This window comes from Rhyacophila brunnea, unplaced genomic scaffold (genome assembly GCF_057557595.1).
Source record: "Rhyacophila brunnea isolate RB1 unplaced genomic scaffold, BYU_Rbru_1.0 scaffold_22, whole genome shotgun sequence".
NCBI classification, from domain to species: domain Eukaryota; kingdom Metazoa; phylum Arthropoda; class Insecta; order Trichoptera; family Rhyacophilidae; genus Rhyacophila; species Rhyacophila brunnea.
Genome location: NW_028232882.1, coordinates 19,850,714 through 19,865,623, shown reverse-complemented (window position 1 = coordinate 19,865,623; position 14,910 = coordinate 19,850,714). Strand labels below are relative to the sequence as shown.

At 33.1% G+C, this 14,910-nt stretch overlaps 1 protein-coding gene across 1 annotated transcript in view; it reads left to right on the top strand.

Annotated features, from left to right (window-relative positions):
- The window catches only part of TBC1D16 (TBC1 domain family member 16), a 32,485-nt gene that overhangs the window by 14,563 nt on the left and 3,012 nt on the right, over positions 1-14,910 (top strand). Inside the window, exons 3-7 of the mRNA XM_085950002.1 lie at positions 4,780-5,041; positions 6,319-6,558; positions 7,582-7,726; positions 8,936-9,042; positions 14,290-14,471. Of these exons, the coding sequence (XP_085806128.1) occupies positions 4,780-5,041; positions 6,319-6,558; positions 7,582-7,726; positions 8,936-9,042; positions 14,290-14,471 (936 nt within the window). The remainder of the gene's footprint in view (positions 1-4,779; positions 5,042-6,318; positions 6,559-7,581; positions 7,727-8,935; positions 9,043-14,289; positions 14,472-14,910) is intronic.

Below are 14,910 nucleotides of genomic sequence, written 5' to 3'. Positions count from 1 at the left end.
AGTGGCACAATGATCGTAACTGACGCAAGTGTGCCAACTTCACGCTTATATAAAGTTGTGCCTCTATTCTTGCGAATGTCTTTTAAAATCTATGGTCTTTATTCGAAGCACAACTCTTTCCAAGTCACTATCATCAGTTTTACAAAAATTTGAAGGCTTCCACCACTACCGATGCTGATAGGGTTGATCCTTGATGATAATTGATTTCCTCGTTATTTTGTTTATGTATTATTGACTTTATTCTATATTTTTTTCAATGTTGTGGTTTATTCGTATAAACTATTGTTTCTTATAATTAAAATGTTTCTCCAGCTATTTTTAAATTATGCTGATGACTTACCTACTTGTTTCAATAATAATTTTCATTGACAATTTTTAATTTATAAGCGTGTCGTAAGCAACCTTGTAATAAGAAAAAAGGGTTACTTTTATTTTGTTTATAGTTATTTGGTTTAAATAAAAATGTTTACAAATTGGCTTTTATTTATATTATATTTTAACAATATCATGTTTCATAATTATATTGTTCAGAGGCAAAAGTTAAAATTTTGAAATTTATAATAAACTGATTTAACACACAAACATAAAATATTCAAACTGCCACTATTATTCCCCGGGTGCGATATTAATAATTTAATAACTGAAAATTAATTAAATTCTACTTAAAGATGGCTAAAAGTATTAAAAAATGCATTGGAACCGTGTTCTGATATTATATTCTAAACGTTTCAAATATCTAGCTAGTCGGGAAGTTAGTTAAAAATCGATTACCAGATTTGTACCGGACAAATAAGAATACGAGCTAAGAAAAACGTTGTAAAAATCCGTTCAAATATTTCACATTTTTTAAATATTTGCTGCTAATTAGCACAATTATTAAATTTTTGCGTAGGTATTTACAAATAGTAGACAGATACTTTCCCATCCCACAATCGAAAAACCAAATTTCATAATCAAAATTTACGTACTACCAATGAAACCAACGTTTATGGCGACCACAGAACAGAATAATAAGATAGAAATGTGAAAGCCAGTCGCCATGGACCAAGGCTTTTTAAAAGACAGTTTAGATTTACGACTTAATAGCGCCAAAAAAACCAAGACATACAAATCCTACTAGAATGTTCTCAAATAATATTAATATTACCTATCAATATTGAATGCGCATTTTGATTATACGGCAAATTTTAATGAAACTATTGAAAATAACATAGTCTTTAACGCGACGTGTTTAAGTTTATCCAGGCGCGCGCACATAAAAATGGGAACGGGTACATTTTGAACAAATATTCATATTACGAGGGTGGGTCAATAATTCCTTAGAAAAAAGCATTAAAACAGTTTTTATTTTTGTATTTTTTTTTTATTTCTCAACATAATCTCCTTGGAGCTCAATACACTTGGTTAGACGTTTCTCAATTTTTTTTAAACCGTCAGAAAAATAAGTTTTCGGAAGGTCCTCAAAATAAGCATTTGTCCGATCGATGACTTCTTCATTTGAAAAAAAACGTTGTCCACTTAGCCATTTTTTTAAGTTTGGGAAAAGGAAAAAGTCACTGGGGGGGCTAAATCTGGCGAATACGGTGGGTGGTCGACCAATTCGAACTTCAATTCTTCAATTTTAGCCATTGATCGTAAACATGTGTGAACACGGGCATTGTCCTGATGAAAGAGGATTTTTTTCCTGTTCAAATGAGGCCGTTTTTCTTCAATTTCGTTTTTTAGCTGGTCCAATAAAGATGCATAATAATCCCCTGTTATTGTTTTTCCTTTTTCCAAATAGTCAACGAAAATAATTTCACGTGTATCCCAAAATACAGTAGCCATAACCTTACCAGCTGATTTTACGGTTTTCGCCTTCTTTGGACATGGTTTGTCTTCGCAATCCACTGCTTTGACTGTTCTTTCGTCTCGGGAGTACAGTGGTGTATCCATGTTTCATCTACAGTTACAAAGCGACGAAAAAATTCATCCGGATTGCGTTGCATGAGCGACAACAGGGCTTTAGAGGCCACCACCCTATTGCGTTTATTGTCGACTGTGAGCAAACGCGGCACCCATCTTGCAGAAATATTTTTCATGCCCAATTTGTCATGTAAAATAGAAATGACGCTACCTTTTGAGATCCCTGTAACCTCAATTATCTCACTCAACTTTAATCTTCGGTCACTTAACACCATATCGTGGATTTTATTGATCATTTCTGGTGTAGTCACCTCTACAGGACGTCCTGAGCGTGGTTCATCCTTTGTTGATGTACGACCACGTTTAAATTCATTTAACCAGTTATAAATAGTTGCAAGTGAAGGAGCAGATATGCCGTGAACTAAATCCAACTCATTTTTTATTTCCTTTGCTGTTAACCCTTTTATATTAAAATGTTTAATAACAGCTCTAAACTCAATTTTCTCCATTTTCCATTTTTCCATTTTCCACAAGCAAATTTTTTTTTTAAATGTACGAGAAACACACAACAACCCGACCAATCTGATTGAAACTTCGCAGCATACTGAATCGGTAGTGCCGCTGCATGAAAACAAACCGCTTACAGTACTAGTCGCGCCACCTGTCGGCTTTTCTAAGGACTTATTGACCCACCCTCGTATTAAATTTATTATTGATTTTTATGGCGGCAGGAGTAACAAAATATAGTTGGTGCTAATTTACTCACATACTCCGTTACTATGTATAGCTTTTAATCGCTTCAACCGCGAACCCCCACACTTTTCCGGGTATTTAAATTTCTCATATCCAGACACTCCTCGCCTGCGGCTATAACGAAGGGTGCACACCTACGATTTACTGCGGCTTGTCACATCCCCAAGTGGTTATTGAGTCATAATTATTTGTTATTAGGATCGTTAGCGTCCGTTTGTGTCGTCCGTGCTGGCTACACCAACTCATAAATGCCACGGGTTTTCCACTGCCATGAATATCGAGAGGAGTGGAGCCAACCGGACTAACACATTGAGAAGGCTGTTCGACAGCTAAAGCTAAGTCACCTGCGCACAATCCTCAGTCATGAGGTCTTGACGAAGATGAAGAAGAAGTAATGTTCCATTCATCTAAATAATTTTGTTGTCGAATATTCACATAAATAATCAGAAAATAAATACTTTAATACTAAGTTGTCTACATTTTTAACGATCTATTGAGAAAACAACCATTTATCCATCTGAAAAACAGATTATTTTACATAAAATTAAATCCCGAAATCCCGATAATTCATAATATAATGAGGAATTGCAAACCCTAGCGGGACCTTTCTTTATTATTATTATTATTATTACAATATGTCCAACAGAAAATCAATAATATCTACCCACGTTTGAAAGATGACGACAGTACAAATGAATGCAGACCATCAGTGGTGTGACAGGGATTGTATTTTTTCAATAATAATCACCTAATACGTTTTTTATTGGCAGCTCAGAAATTCCAAAACAAAGGGTCTCGAATCTGGAATATGGCGCTGCGAAACGAAAACGTTTGAAAACCACTGACGTATCCCCTGAGCCCCAAATTGGTGGGGTTCCCGGAGTTCGAAAAAATAATTGAAATGATGCTGTTAATATGTATAATATTATCCTGCAATAACCATTTTAAATACTTACATATTATAATTTGTGGACTTATCAAATAATTTACTAGATGAACCCAAGTTATCAACTATTTACTATTTGTTACGATAAGAAAATTGAATCATATTTAAAAATCAATCGTATGTATTTGAATGCCTGCCAGAGAGAAGTCACGATCCGAACTTTTTATTATCTCAGTGCGCGACACTGAATTTGAATGTGCATACTTACCTAAGTACCTAATAAAATGTATTTTCTCGGTGTGTGACTATATTTTATCCAACAAATAATTCACAAGATTTAAAAATGTAACATTCTTTTTTGAACATACATAATTTAAAAATACTTTCGAGAAATATGTATATAACCACTATTTTAGTAGGTACCTACCTAATTTAATACTTTGATTTAAAATACAAAATCCGATTACCAATTAGTAACGCAATTAAGAAAGCGTTTCTCAGAGCATTGTAAAAGTATTAGTTAATTTGTCGCAATTAGATAAAATACCTATAGCATAGTGGTCAGTGCACATGGCGCGATTTCCGATGGGAGCTGAGTGTCATATTTTTTTCAAAAAATTATATATTTCTCAGAATTGTTTTAAAAATTATGTAAGTACGTTCAATAAAATATTTGTTTCATTCCAACAACATTTCTCCCCTTCACCCCCGTGATTTCCCCTCATTCGTCCGAAGAGCAGAAGGAGGTTTGTCAATTGCCAATCGTATTATTAATCTTATTTTGAGAGGTGTTGTCTAGTTCAGGCTAAGATACGTCTATAAGTGAACAAAAATGAACATTGTACAAAACTACTTGAAGGGTAAATATATTATGTTTACGGACATCTATCTAAAAACATTTAAAATGTTTTTATATAAGTGCCCATGTTTTTATATCCCACTGCGGATGTCAAAAATAATGGCTAATGTGGCCATATTTTGAGGATAATATTATTTAGTCTTTCACCGGAAGTAGCGACATGTAGTCTAGTGGAATGGGAGACATGCTGTAGGATTATAGTAATGTTTGCATGTGTGGACCTGCGTTTGGTTTTAAAATTTTCACACAACTGATTGTGTATGAACATTTGTGTTAGGTCAAATGTTTACAGACATTTGTATAATTTGTTAACTAAGAGATGTATTTTATTATAATATATTTTTATGTCATTCATTAGCTAAATTTATCTGAACAGGATCTGAAGAACCGAATCTTCCGTACCGGCACTTCATGGTATGCAGGCCAGAGGTCCAGAAGTCGGAACTCCACCCGGAAGAGGGCCAAGTGGTGAAGATAACAGCTGATGTGTTCTTCAACACGCTTCTCAATGCGGAAGGCCAGCTGGAAGATGACCTCACGCTGAGGAAAGGGGTGTTTTTCGGAGGGTTGGAGAAGGATCTCAGGTCTTTCGTCTGGCCATTCCTTCTGCACTGCTTCCCCAATAACTCCACTTATAGGTTGGTTTGTTTTGTTTATAGGTAATAAGACAGGATATCTAAGCTGGCTTGGTGATTTGGGTTACATATAAATTGTACGTATTACATTTCACCGTAGCACAGTTCACCGTGAGCTTTCTTATCGGAAAAAGATGACCGTATACTATTCGGTCTCCAATTTTATTAGATTCAATATGAACATTAATTCAATTTTTATAGCCGATTTTAGTAAAATTCATGAATTCAAGAATGAAAACCTAACCTAACCTAACAAATAATCCAGTATATCGGCTATTTTGATTGCCGCTGGCTTCCTGTAAACCAGGGGGGGGCAAACTGCGGCCCGCGGGCCGCATGTGGCCCGCCGGGTATTTTTTTGCGGCCCTCCATCATTAATTGTACTTCTGATTACGAATAACTTTTTTTATATATTTTTTAAAAAATATTGACAATAGATTAAAATTTGAAGAATTTCTTGTTTCGTAAATGTATTATTTCAGTACGTCTTCCTTGCGTCTCGTCTCACACTATGTAACCATTATTTTCTACGTTGAACATCGATTTCAATAGATATTGATAGTGTGCCGACAGAGCTACTCAAATATCTCCGATGCCCATTTAGAAGCAGCTTTGAGAATATCAACTACAAAATTAACACCTGAATTTAAAAAAATGTTAAAAAATGTACATCAGTTTCATTCTTCTCATTAATTTTTTTGTAATGTTTATTTTTCGTAATAATAAATAGTGTATATCTAAAAATGGTATTTTACTTGCGGCCCGCCGCTCATTTTTAATTCTTGAATTTGGCCCTCCATCCAAAAAGTTTGCCCCCCCCCTGCTGTAAACTGACAAGAACCGTGTTTTATTTAGACATGAATTTTATGTCAGTACTATACGACCCAAAGAGGTTGGACGGTCTTTAACATACGACCATATATTTTCGATTTCACGGTGAAGTATGATACGGCCAATGATTAATGATTAATGATAATATCATTGGATATGGCAAACTGCATACATACAAATTTTCGGATAGGGTAATTTCACCATCGATTGATTCTGTTGGATATTCTGGCTTGGTTGTATTCATAATTATTTATCGGTTGCTTACTAGTGTATATCTGTGTGACATGATAGTAAACAATGCCAATACACGTACGAATCGCCTATGGGTGCCATGGTAGAATGATTTACCCTCTATCTATTGTGAATTTATTAGACTTATTATTTTTAATGTTGCCAATAATTAATGAAAAAAATCAATATTGTCAAAAGCCAACTTGAATTGTCCCCAGGGAGCGAGAAGTGTTTGCTGACATCCGCAGGAAAGAATATTTAGAATATAATAAGAAGAGGGCTTTCCGTATGACACCGGAGGAGCAAGCCAATTTCTGGAAAGCCGTGCAGTGCGTCGTTGAAAAAGATGTCGTCAGGACGGACAGAGGGAATCCTTATTACTCCGGAGAAAACAATCCCAATATTGATGTGATGAAGAACATTCTGCTGAATTATGCAATGTACAATTCACGATTAGGGTAATTTTAATATTATATTACTGTATTACAATGATGCTATTCTATTTTTAGATATAAACTGAATTAATTTGATTTTCCTTTTTTAAATCTATGAGATAGACCAATGCTTCCCAAACTTTTTCTTACCACGGCCCACCCCCCTGCCGAAAAATACATTATTTTAGTTATCAAAAGCTTTTTTGGCATTTTACTATGCTTACAGTAACAGAATACAATAAGAAAAATGTACTATACACAAAGCCTACAAAAACAATTAAATAAGAGGGATGTGGTTGCATGTTTTTACATAATAAATCAATATCGGATTCAATGTTAGAAATGGTATCATAATATGGTATGGTATTATGTAAGCAAGGATTCTTCTCTAAAGTCTCCGTTAAAAGGCATGCCCTGTGCTTATTTTTTATTATGAGTAATGGCGTAAGTGCTATTTTGAATAGGTATATTGTAACATAATGAATTATGGTTACCAACGCTGCTTTTGCAATAGACAATAAGTCACCTTATCCAAAATTCTGAAATACTTTTTTCAATCAATTTCATTTCTAGTGAATTATCTGATCTGATATCAATCAATTCTTCTTGAACATCATGTTTAAAGATTTAGCAAATGGCATACTTATCCAATTGTAACTAGGTATGCATATTGCATCATCTTTTCAGTCAATATAAATATTTTAATAACAATTTTGTATAACGTGTTCCTATCTGACAAATGTAACTATAATACACATTATATAATTGTAAAAAATATTTAAATCAATATTTATACTTATACTGAAACATTTCACGGCCTCGTAGAAGAGCTATGAGTTTGGGAAGCACTGATTAATTGATCTTGGCAAAATCTTTCATTGCGTCAATGTATAGAACATTAATTATTATCTTATGGCTACCACAATAAATATTCCTGAAATCGTCATCAAGTTTATATTATAAACCAAATTCTTTGATTTAGCCTCTTTATACTGACCCCAAATCACTAAAAAATCTCTAATTAAAATAATTTATTGTCTATTCTAGTTATACACAAGGTATGAGCGATCTATTGGCACCAGTTCTCTGTGAAATAAAGGATGAATCTGACACATTTTGGTGCTTTGTTGGATTAATGCAGAGGACAATATTTGTTTGTACCCCGACCGACAACGATATGGATATCAATTTGGTAATCAGTGTTGAATTCTTTAATGTATCATTTAAAATGTAACTAATTGGCTCTCATAAGCTATCATAGGGGAACCGCCAACAATAAAAATATTCTCTACCCTAGTTCATTCTGGTATAAAGAAAGGAGTGTATTACTTCGTCTTCTATGTCTGATACCACATCACTGTTGTTCGCTAATCTTCTTGCATCTTTCCATGTATATCCACCCTTTAGTTTAAATGCTATGTAGCGGTCTTCTAGGGCAGCAATTATGCTGTTGGCTTGAAAATAAAGTAGGCCAGATTGAGACTCTCCCCAGCAGGTCTATTCTATACACAAGGCTGCTTTCGGTCCGCTACGGCAGCTAAATAGAGTAGGAAAGTATTCCGAACGATAAACACAGTAAAATTAATGTGTATTTTTAGCGATTTTTTAATACATTCATTGGAATTGTGGAATTGTCGACTATCATCATACAATTAAAAATTTCATCGCACAATCACATAGGTTTTTTAAAATATTAGCAAAAAAAACCCCGCAGGCGACTTTTTTTTACTATTAGAGAAAATTCGTATTGTGTGTTTATGTCACATATCTGGTCGACTTGCCACGCCGAGCCCCCCCTGAGCCTGGGCCCCCAGGCTAGAGCTCTGTCAGCCCCCTCCTTGCTGAACACAATATCATCACGTCACGTTGGGATAGAGATAGAAATAGTGATTCACTATCTCTATCTCAACATGGCAACACATGACATGATGGTAATATTTTCAGGCCATTAGAATGCAATTACAGCATGACACAGGTACAGCCGTGACTCTTAGACATTCCACGTCGAGTTGAATGTTGCTGCAGCCATTTCCATTCCGATAGCGAGCTTTTTGAGAACTGTTATCTCCTATGCAGTATTTAAAGCTGTTGGCAGTCTCATTGCTCTGCCACATCATAATAAAATAATCGGTATTTATGTAAAAAAAGAACTGACGATCTGTACTTACTATTGAAATCATGTCTTTAATGTAACAACAAATATATTTATCCATTAAAAAAAAACAATGTAATATCATCTAAAACTGACGTAAAACAAACCCTGCTACTGTCGACTGTATCTATACCCACCAATGTGCACTAGAATCCAGGGGGTCTATTAAATTTTTAAGGTATTGATCCCCACGTTGTTAAAAATTCCTCTACTCTTTAAATAGGTATTTGGTTTTATTGTTATTTTCAGAGTTATCTTCGAGAATTAATCCGAGTCATGGTGCCTCATTTCTATATGCATTTAAAGAAGCATAATGATGCCTTGGAACTACTCTTCTGCCATAGATGGATCTTATTGTAAGTGTATCAAAAATCTGTTTTTAGAGATCAGGAATTATTACAACACTTTTATTAAATTAAAATGTGTTCACACCACCTGTGTCCAGAATTTCATAGTATGTATTCTTATATTTACACGTTATCATATTATTTACAATGATTCGTGAATTAATGTATGTGACACAATGAGGATTAAATTTTTTTTACTGTAGTCATGGAGATGTCCTTACAAATGAAAATCGTACAGAGCCCGCAATCAATTTGCGATATAAAATTTCATTGGCTGAATTGTGTATGTATCAAACCTATTCCGAATTTAGCCTAAAGCTTATGCTATATAGTAAATTAATGGTATGACATGACATTTTTATATTATGTTAGATAACCTTTCCCTTACCATGGTAAAAAAATTACGCCCGTTCCCATGCCGTCCACTCAGTGTCCCGCTAGAAATTTGGCATTTTAAGGCATTTTAAAAGCTAATTGATTGCTTCAAAAGGTAAAGTATGTTTTTAAATACTATTTAGTCATCGTTTAACATGTTATTCTGTGTATATCACATGCAATTATCTTATAATCGTGTATAATAATCGGACATCGATAAATGTACGTCATAACCAAACCACGGTGTGTCTCGATCTGTTTTAAATGGAACAACGAACACACGCTGTCATTTCACGGAGAGTGGGGATGGCTAATTCATCCGAAGCGGACGAGGGTGTTGTAAGGTAGAATAACACGTGTGCAGGCGTTCGTTATTACGTTCGCCACATAAAATAATAGATACCTAGCATATTATGAAATAATATTGGCTTCGATATATTTTAATGAACACATTAAGTTTTATTGCTTACATTTTGTCCAATATATAGTGGACAAAAACATATATCTAAATATATATCAAACTCAAAATTTTATGAAAACCTTTTTAGGGCTTCTGAAACTAGGCGCTTCACTTGAAGAGTTAAAAAATACCAACAACATGACGTGTAATAATAATATGTATTTTATATTTAACGAAAAGAGAAGTATGAATGAAAAAGTGTGCACAAAATTGTAGGATTGCCCAAAGCGTACCGAAACTATTATGGTTTTATTTCGGCCTGGGTTTATCTGATTTTTAAAAACTATATAACACCATATTATGTAAATTATTGTAGTATTAGTTCAATAAAAACAAATAGGTACGTATGACTCACAATGCACTATTTATGTCGGATCTTAACAGTCTACCTCCACACTTCACCACTGAGAAATAATATAATAGTATATTATTATGTATATACCTACATCAGATTGAGTATGATAATATTTATTTATATAATAATATTATTTGGTAAGTACTTATGAAATTAGAATGATTCAGTAATCTTAATATGAATTTCTTGTACCTACATACAATCCACCGATATTATGGACATATTATTATATATAGTTAATAATAATATATAATATTATAACACAATATCATGTAAACACAACAGGTTCACTATGATTATTTATTTACATATTAGGTATGTAAGTAGGTACCTACTTTATAATTTTATTATTGGTACTTGTAAAATTAAAAAATAAAAATGCTGCAAACACTATAAAATATTTTTTGCAACTGTGTGTCTACTTCATAAACAAAAGAAACTCCACGTGTACTACCTAGTTGCACTTAAATTGCATTTGCTGACTCATTATTATTTTCGGATGAAAGCTATTATTAGTGATTTATGACGACAATACAATTTATTACGGTTCAACCATGGACCAACAAAATAATGTCTCATTTATAATCTTTTATAATTAAAAAAAACTAATATAGGTAGGTATTAGTAATATCGTCAAAAAAATGATATTTTAGAATATCGTATTAACCGCACCGCACCGCAATTTACAAAGCTACAGTTAACTATAGATACAAATATATTATTATTGATGCTAGTCATTAGAACATACCTACATTTTCTGTAGCTGTCTGATTTCAATGCAGGGTATTTATTTAAACGGGTTTAATATTTGGGTTTGAATACAACATTTGAATGGGTAGGTACATCAATATTATGAAATTTATCGCATTGTATTATTTTCCTAAAATTCTAAAACAGAATGAAATAATATTACCCTTGCCAATATTTAACATATTGCATTGCCTAATATGATAATAGTATAAACATGTAGAACATGTGAATACGCCACGCCACATGCTGTGCTGTTTTTATTTAGCCCGCTCGAGAATTTTTTTCAATTGCCTATGTCCCACAAACTGATGTAATCTTTACAAACCTTGTAGCAAGGGTCTGTATTCTAAATCCGGGAAAAAAGGTTTTATGACTTGACTAGACAATGGTCAATAGCATTGGATCCTTTTCGTTAATTGTTTATGAATAAACGCCACATGTAGCGAAGTTAACACGGTAAAATGAACACTAATAACATTGCGTTAAGGGTTGCTTTGGCGTTTATCGTCAGATGTATTTGAACAATGTATACTTCAAGGTTCGATATATTATGGGAGGCTATAACTGATTGCATTATTCACAGAATTATGTTGAACAAAGACATACATTTCTATCTCTGACTAACAAATGACATTTTAAAATAGTGTCTCATGTTTACATTACTATTATGCGCGTTTCTCTAACGTATATCTTTCTAGATAGCCCTATCACTGTCTTATCGAAATATTGATTAGACTTTCGAAAAATGATTAATTTTACATATAAAACATTCAATTCAACCACCTATATATTTTTCTTTTTATGCCTAAATATTTTATCTACAAATAGCTAAAAGTAGACGTTTATATACATAATAATAAGTGGGGTATCTATGATTTAAGGTCATTTCTAAACTGCGAGACCATCGTGGCAACGGGAGTGTTAAATACTATCGATATAAAATCAAAAATAGACTATACGTGTATCAAATAGTATATAATTGCCATCTTTATCCAGTTTTTCCACCCCATTTCTAATTTGCCATAAGTGAAAAATTACGTTTTTGAATTACCATTACGCGACCCGAGAACTACAAGGTTCTAAGTGTCGATTTTTGGCCAAACTAAAGTAATGATGAGGCAGTCTTCCATGTCACATTATCTACATAATAATATATCAATATGAGGTCAATATTTCTTATATTTTTTCATTAAACCCCAATACTACCGAGTTCTATGTGCACTTTACAAAATATCTGTGGTACTACAGAGTTCTATCATAATCTAAAAAGATCCGTCGTTCTACAAAGTTCTATGTGCTTTGACATTTCGTGGTTATGAATACATTTAAAGTTGTTAAAATGGTTTAAATTGCAATATGAAGAGTAAAATGTTGTTGTTTTGTATTTAAAATTTATTATTAAGACTTCATGCAGTGTATTTAACAATAAACCACGAGTTTTTACATAAACTACTATAGCTTCGAGATACATAAGCTCAAAAATTTTTTTCGTGATATTTGATATCAATAGTAAATTGTGAACTCACTAATAGATGAATAATAATATTATGAAACGTAAGTAAGATTTAATTATATTATCGTTATTTTTTTTAAATTTTATTTCGTTACAGTTACATATTCACAAACTGTCAATTTCAATACCTACATAACTGATTATTTTAATAATGTGAATGTCGAACGAACATTGTACACTTTATTCTTTAACCTTTCGTTAATAATAATGTCTAAATATTGAGAGTATTTGAAGGCTATTTCATTCATTGATTTAATATTTTAGGTTTAAAAGTCTTCCTGGAAGTGATATAAATGTTTGAGATGTTTCAAATCATCAGTAGATGGGGTGAAGAAATGGTTATGTTGTATTCTAAAATCCCTATTCCTGAGAATTCCCACACTATAGAGATTTAGTATATTAATTATACAATATCATTATGATGTTATGATGGATCTGAAAGATATGCCTCTTGCTGGGTTGAAGATTATTCTAAAACTGACGTGAATAATTTAATAGAAGAATTTTTACACAACATTCCCTCAGCCATTAGTAACAACAAGCCAGTTGAAATTGAACAATAAACACTGGGCTTGTTTCATCAACAATAGTTTTGTATTTTTATTAAATTATATTTTCAACTTAATTTTCATTTTAAAATGGTATTAAACAAAAATTACAAAAAACTATTTATGTTTTTCCGAATTTCCCATTTTCCCAACAATTTCCATACATTTTCTCCGGAAAAAAATATTATATTAGATAAGAAGAAGATACTTTCAAGAATTTTATTTATTTTAACATGAAAAGTGAAACTATGTGTCCTGAATCACCAGGATTTCCATACAAATTTCAGTTAGAACCTTGTAGTAAAGGCGATTTGTTTGAGTTTCAGGTAGACAAAGTTCTAACTGAATTTATGATATATAAAATTAACCATTAAAAACTAGTTTTAACGTAGTTTTATTGATAGTTACAATATAGTAGTACCATCATTGATATATTCAACCAAAAAAATAATTGAAAACATTCACAATTAACAAAATACAAGCGTTCAAAACTTCAACAGCCCATAACTTTTTTGCTGCACTTGTTCACTTAGAACCCTGTAGTTCTCGGGTCGCGATTAGTTAATACATTGTGTCTCATTTGTCTCACTTCTTTGGCTGAAGTCTTTGCTACCTGGAATTCTACACTGTTATATAAACCAACATTGTATTTATTTGAATTCGAAGCAGCCAGTTTTTATGACGTGGATCCGTCAATTTTGTTGTGCCATAAACGATTGTTTTTTCAAACGTATCCTGTATAAGTCACTTTATTGTGGCCTCTTCTAACCATTGTGATCCCTAACCAAAGAGCTATGTCCTTCCATCCGGAGAAGTCCTCTACTGACAAAATTTATTAGGTCAGTTTTTTTTGGTCACACTTGCATGAGGTCTTTCTTTCTACCAAACTAGTGCACCTCCGATCATAATATAATTATTATTATACTAGAAAAATTTCCCATCATGTATGCCAGTGACCACGAGTATAAGATACGGTACTCTGTAAAGAAGAAGTGGTACTGTTCGGTTATACGGAATACAGCGGAAAACACATTTTGAAAATATCCGATATACTGGATTATTTGTTAGTTTGGGTTAGGTTTGATTAGATTAACCTAACAAATAATCAAGCTTATCGGCTATTTTCAAAATGTGTTTTCCGTTGTATTCCGTATAACCGAACAGTACCGAAAAAGTTTATAAACCCTGTCAGTATTCAGTGTACTTTTTAAGTTTCTTATTGTATTCTTCAATTTCTGACTCCTGTCTATTTCAGATGTTTTAAGAGAGAGTTCACGGAGGCCGTAGCTCTTCGAATGTGGGAAGCGTGTTGGGCAAACTATTTAACCGATTACTTCCATCTTTTCCTCTGCTTGGCGATCATCGCAGTCTATGCAGATGATGTAATCGCCCAAGACTTGCGAACTGATGAGATGCTATTGTATTTTAGCTCGTTAGGTGAGTTGAATGTGTTATAATTGTTGAATTATATTTTTACTTATAAATATGTCTAGGATTTCATGAGAAACATTGTTCATTCAAATCGGAATATTTTAGTTATTGCTTATACTTCGAATGCAATGTGGTAAAAGATTATTATTTCATATATGAGGAACCAGTCACCTGCACTTTTCATACGATATTGTTGCCTTTGCGAATGACCCATAATACCTTCAGACAGGATACAGAAGCTTTCAAATGAAAGCCGCGAAGTAGGTGTGAAGATAAATAATGTCTCGAAGACAAAAATAATGATAAACTGTTTTGCTGAACCAAAAGCAATCCTCATCAATGGTACTTAAATCGAGGGTCAACAACTACGTCTATCTCGGACAATAAATCTCAATTGACGGTGTTATGTTTGTCGAGATTGCATGTGGAATCAAACCGTCATGGA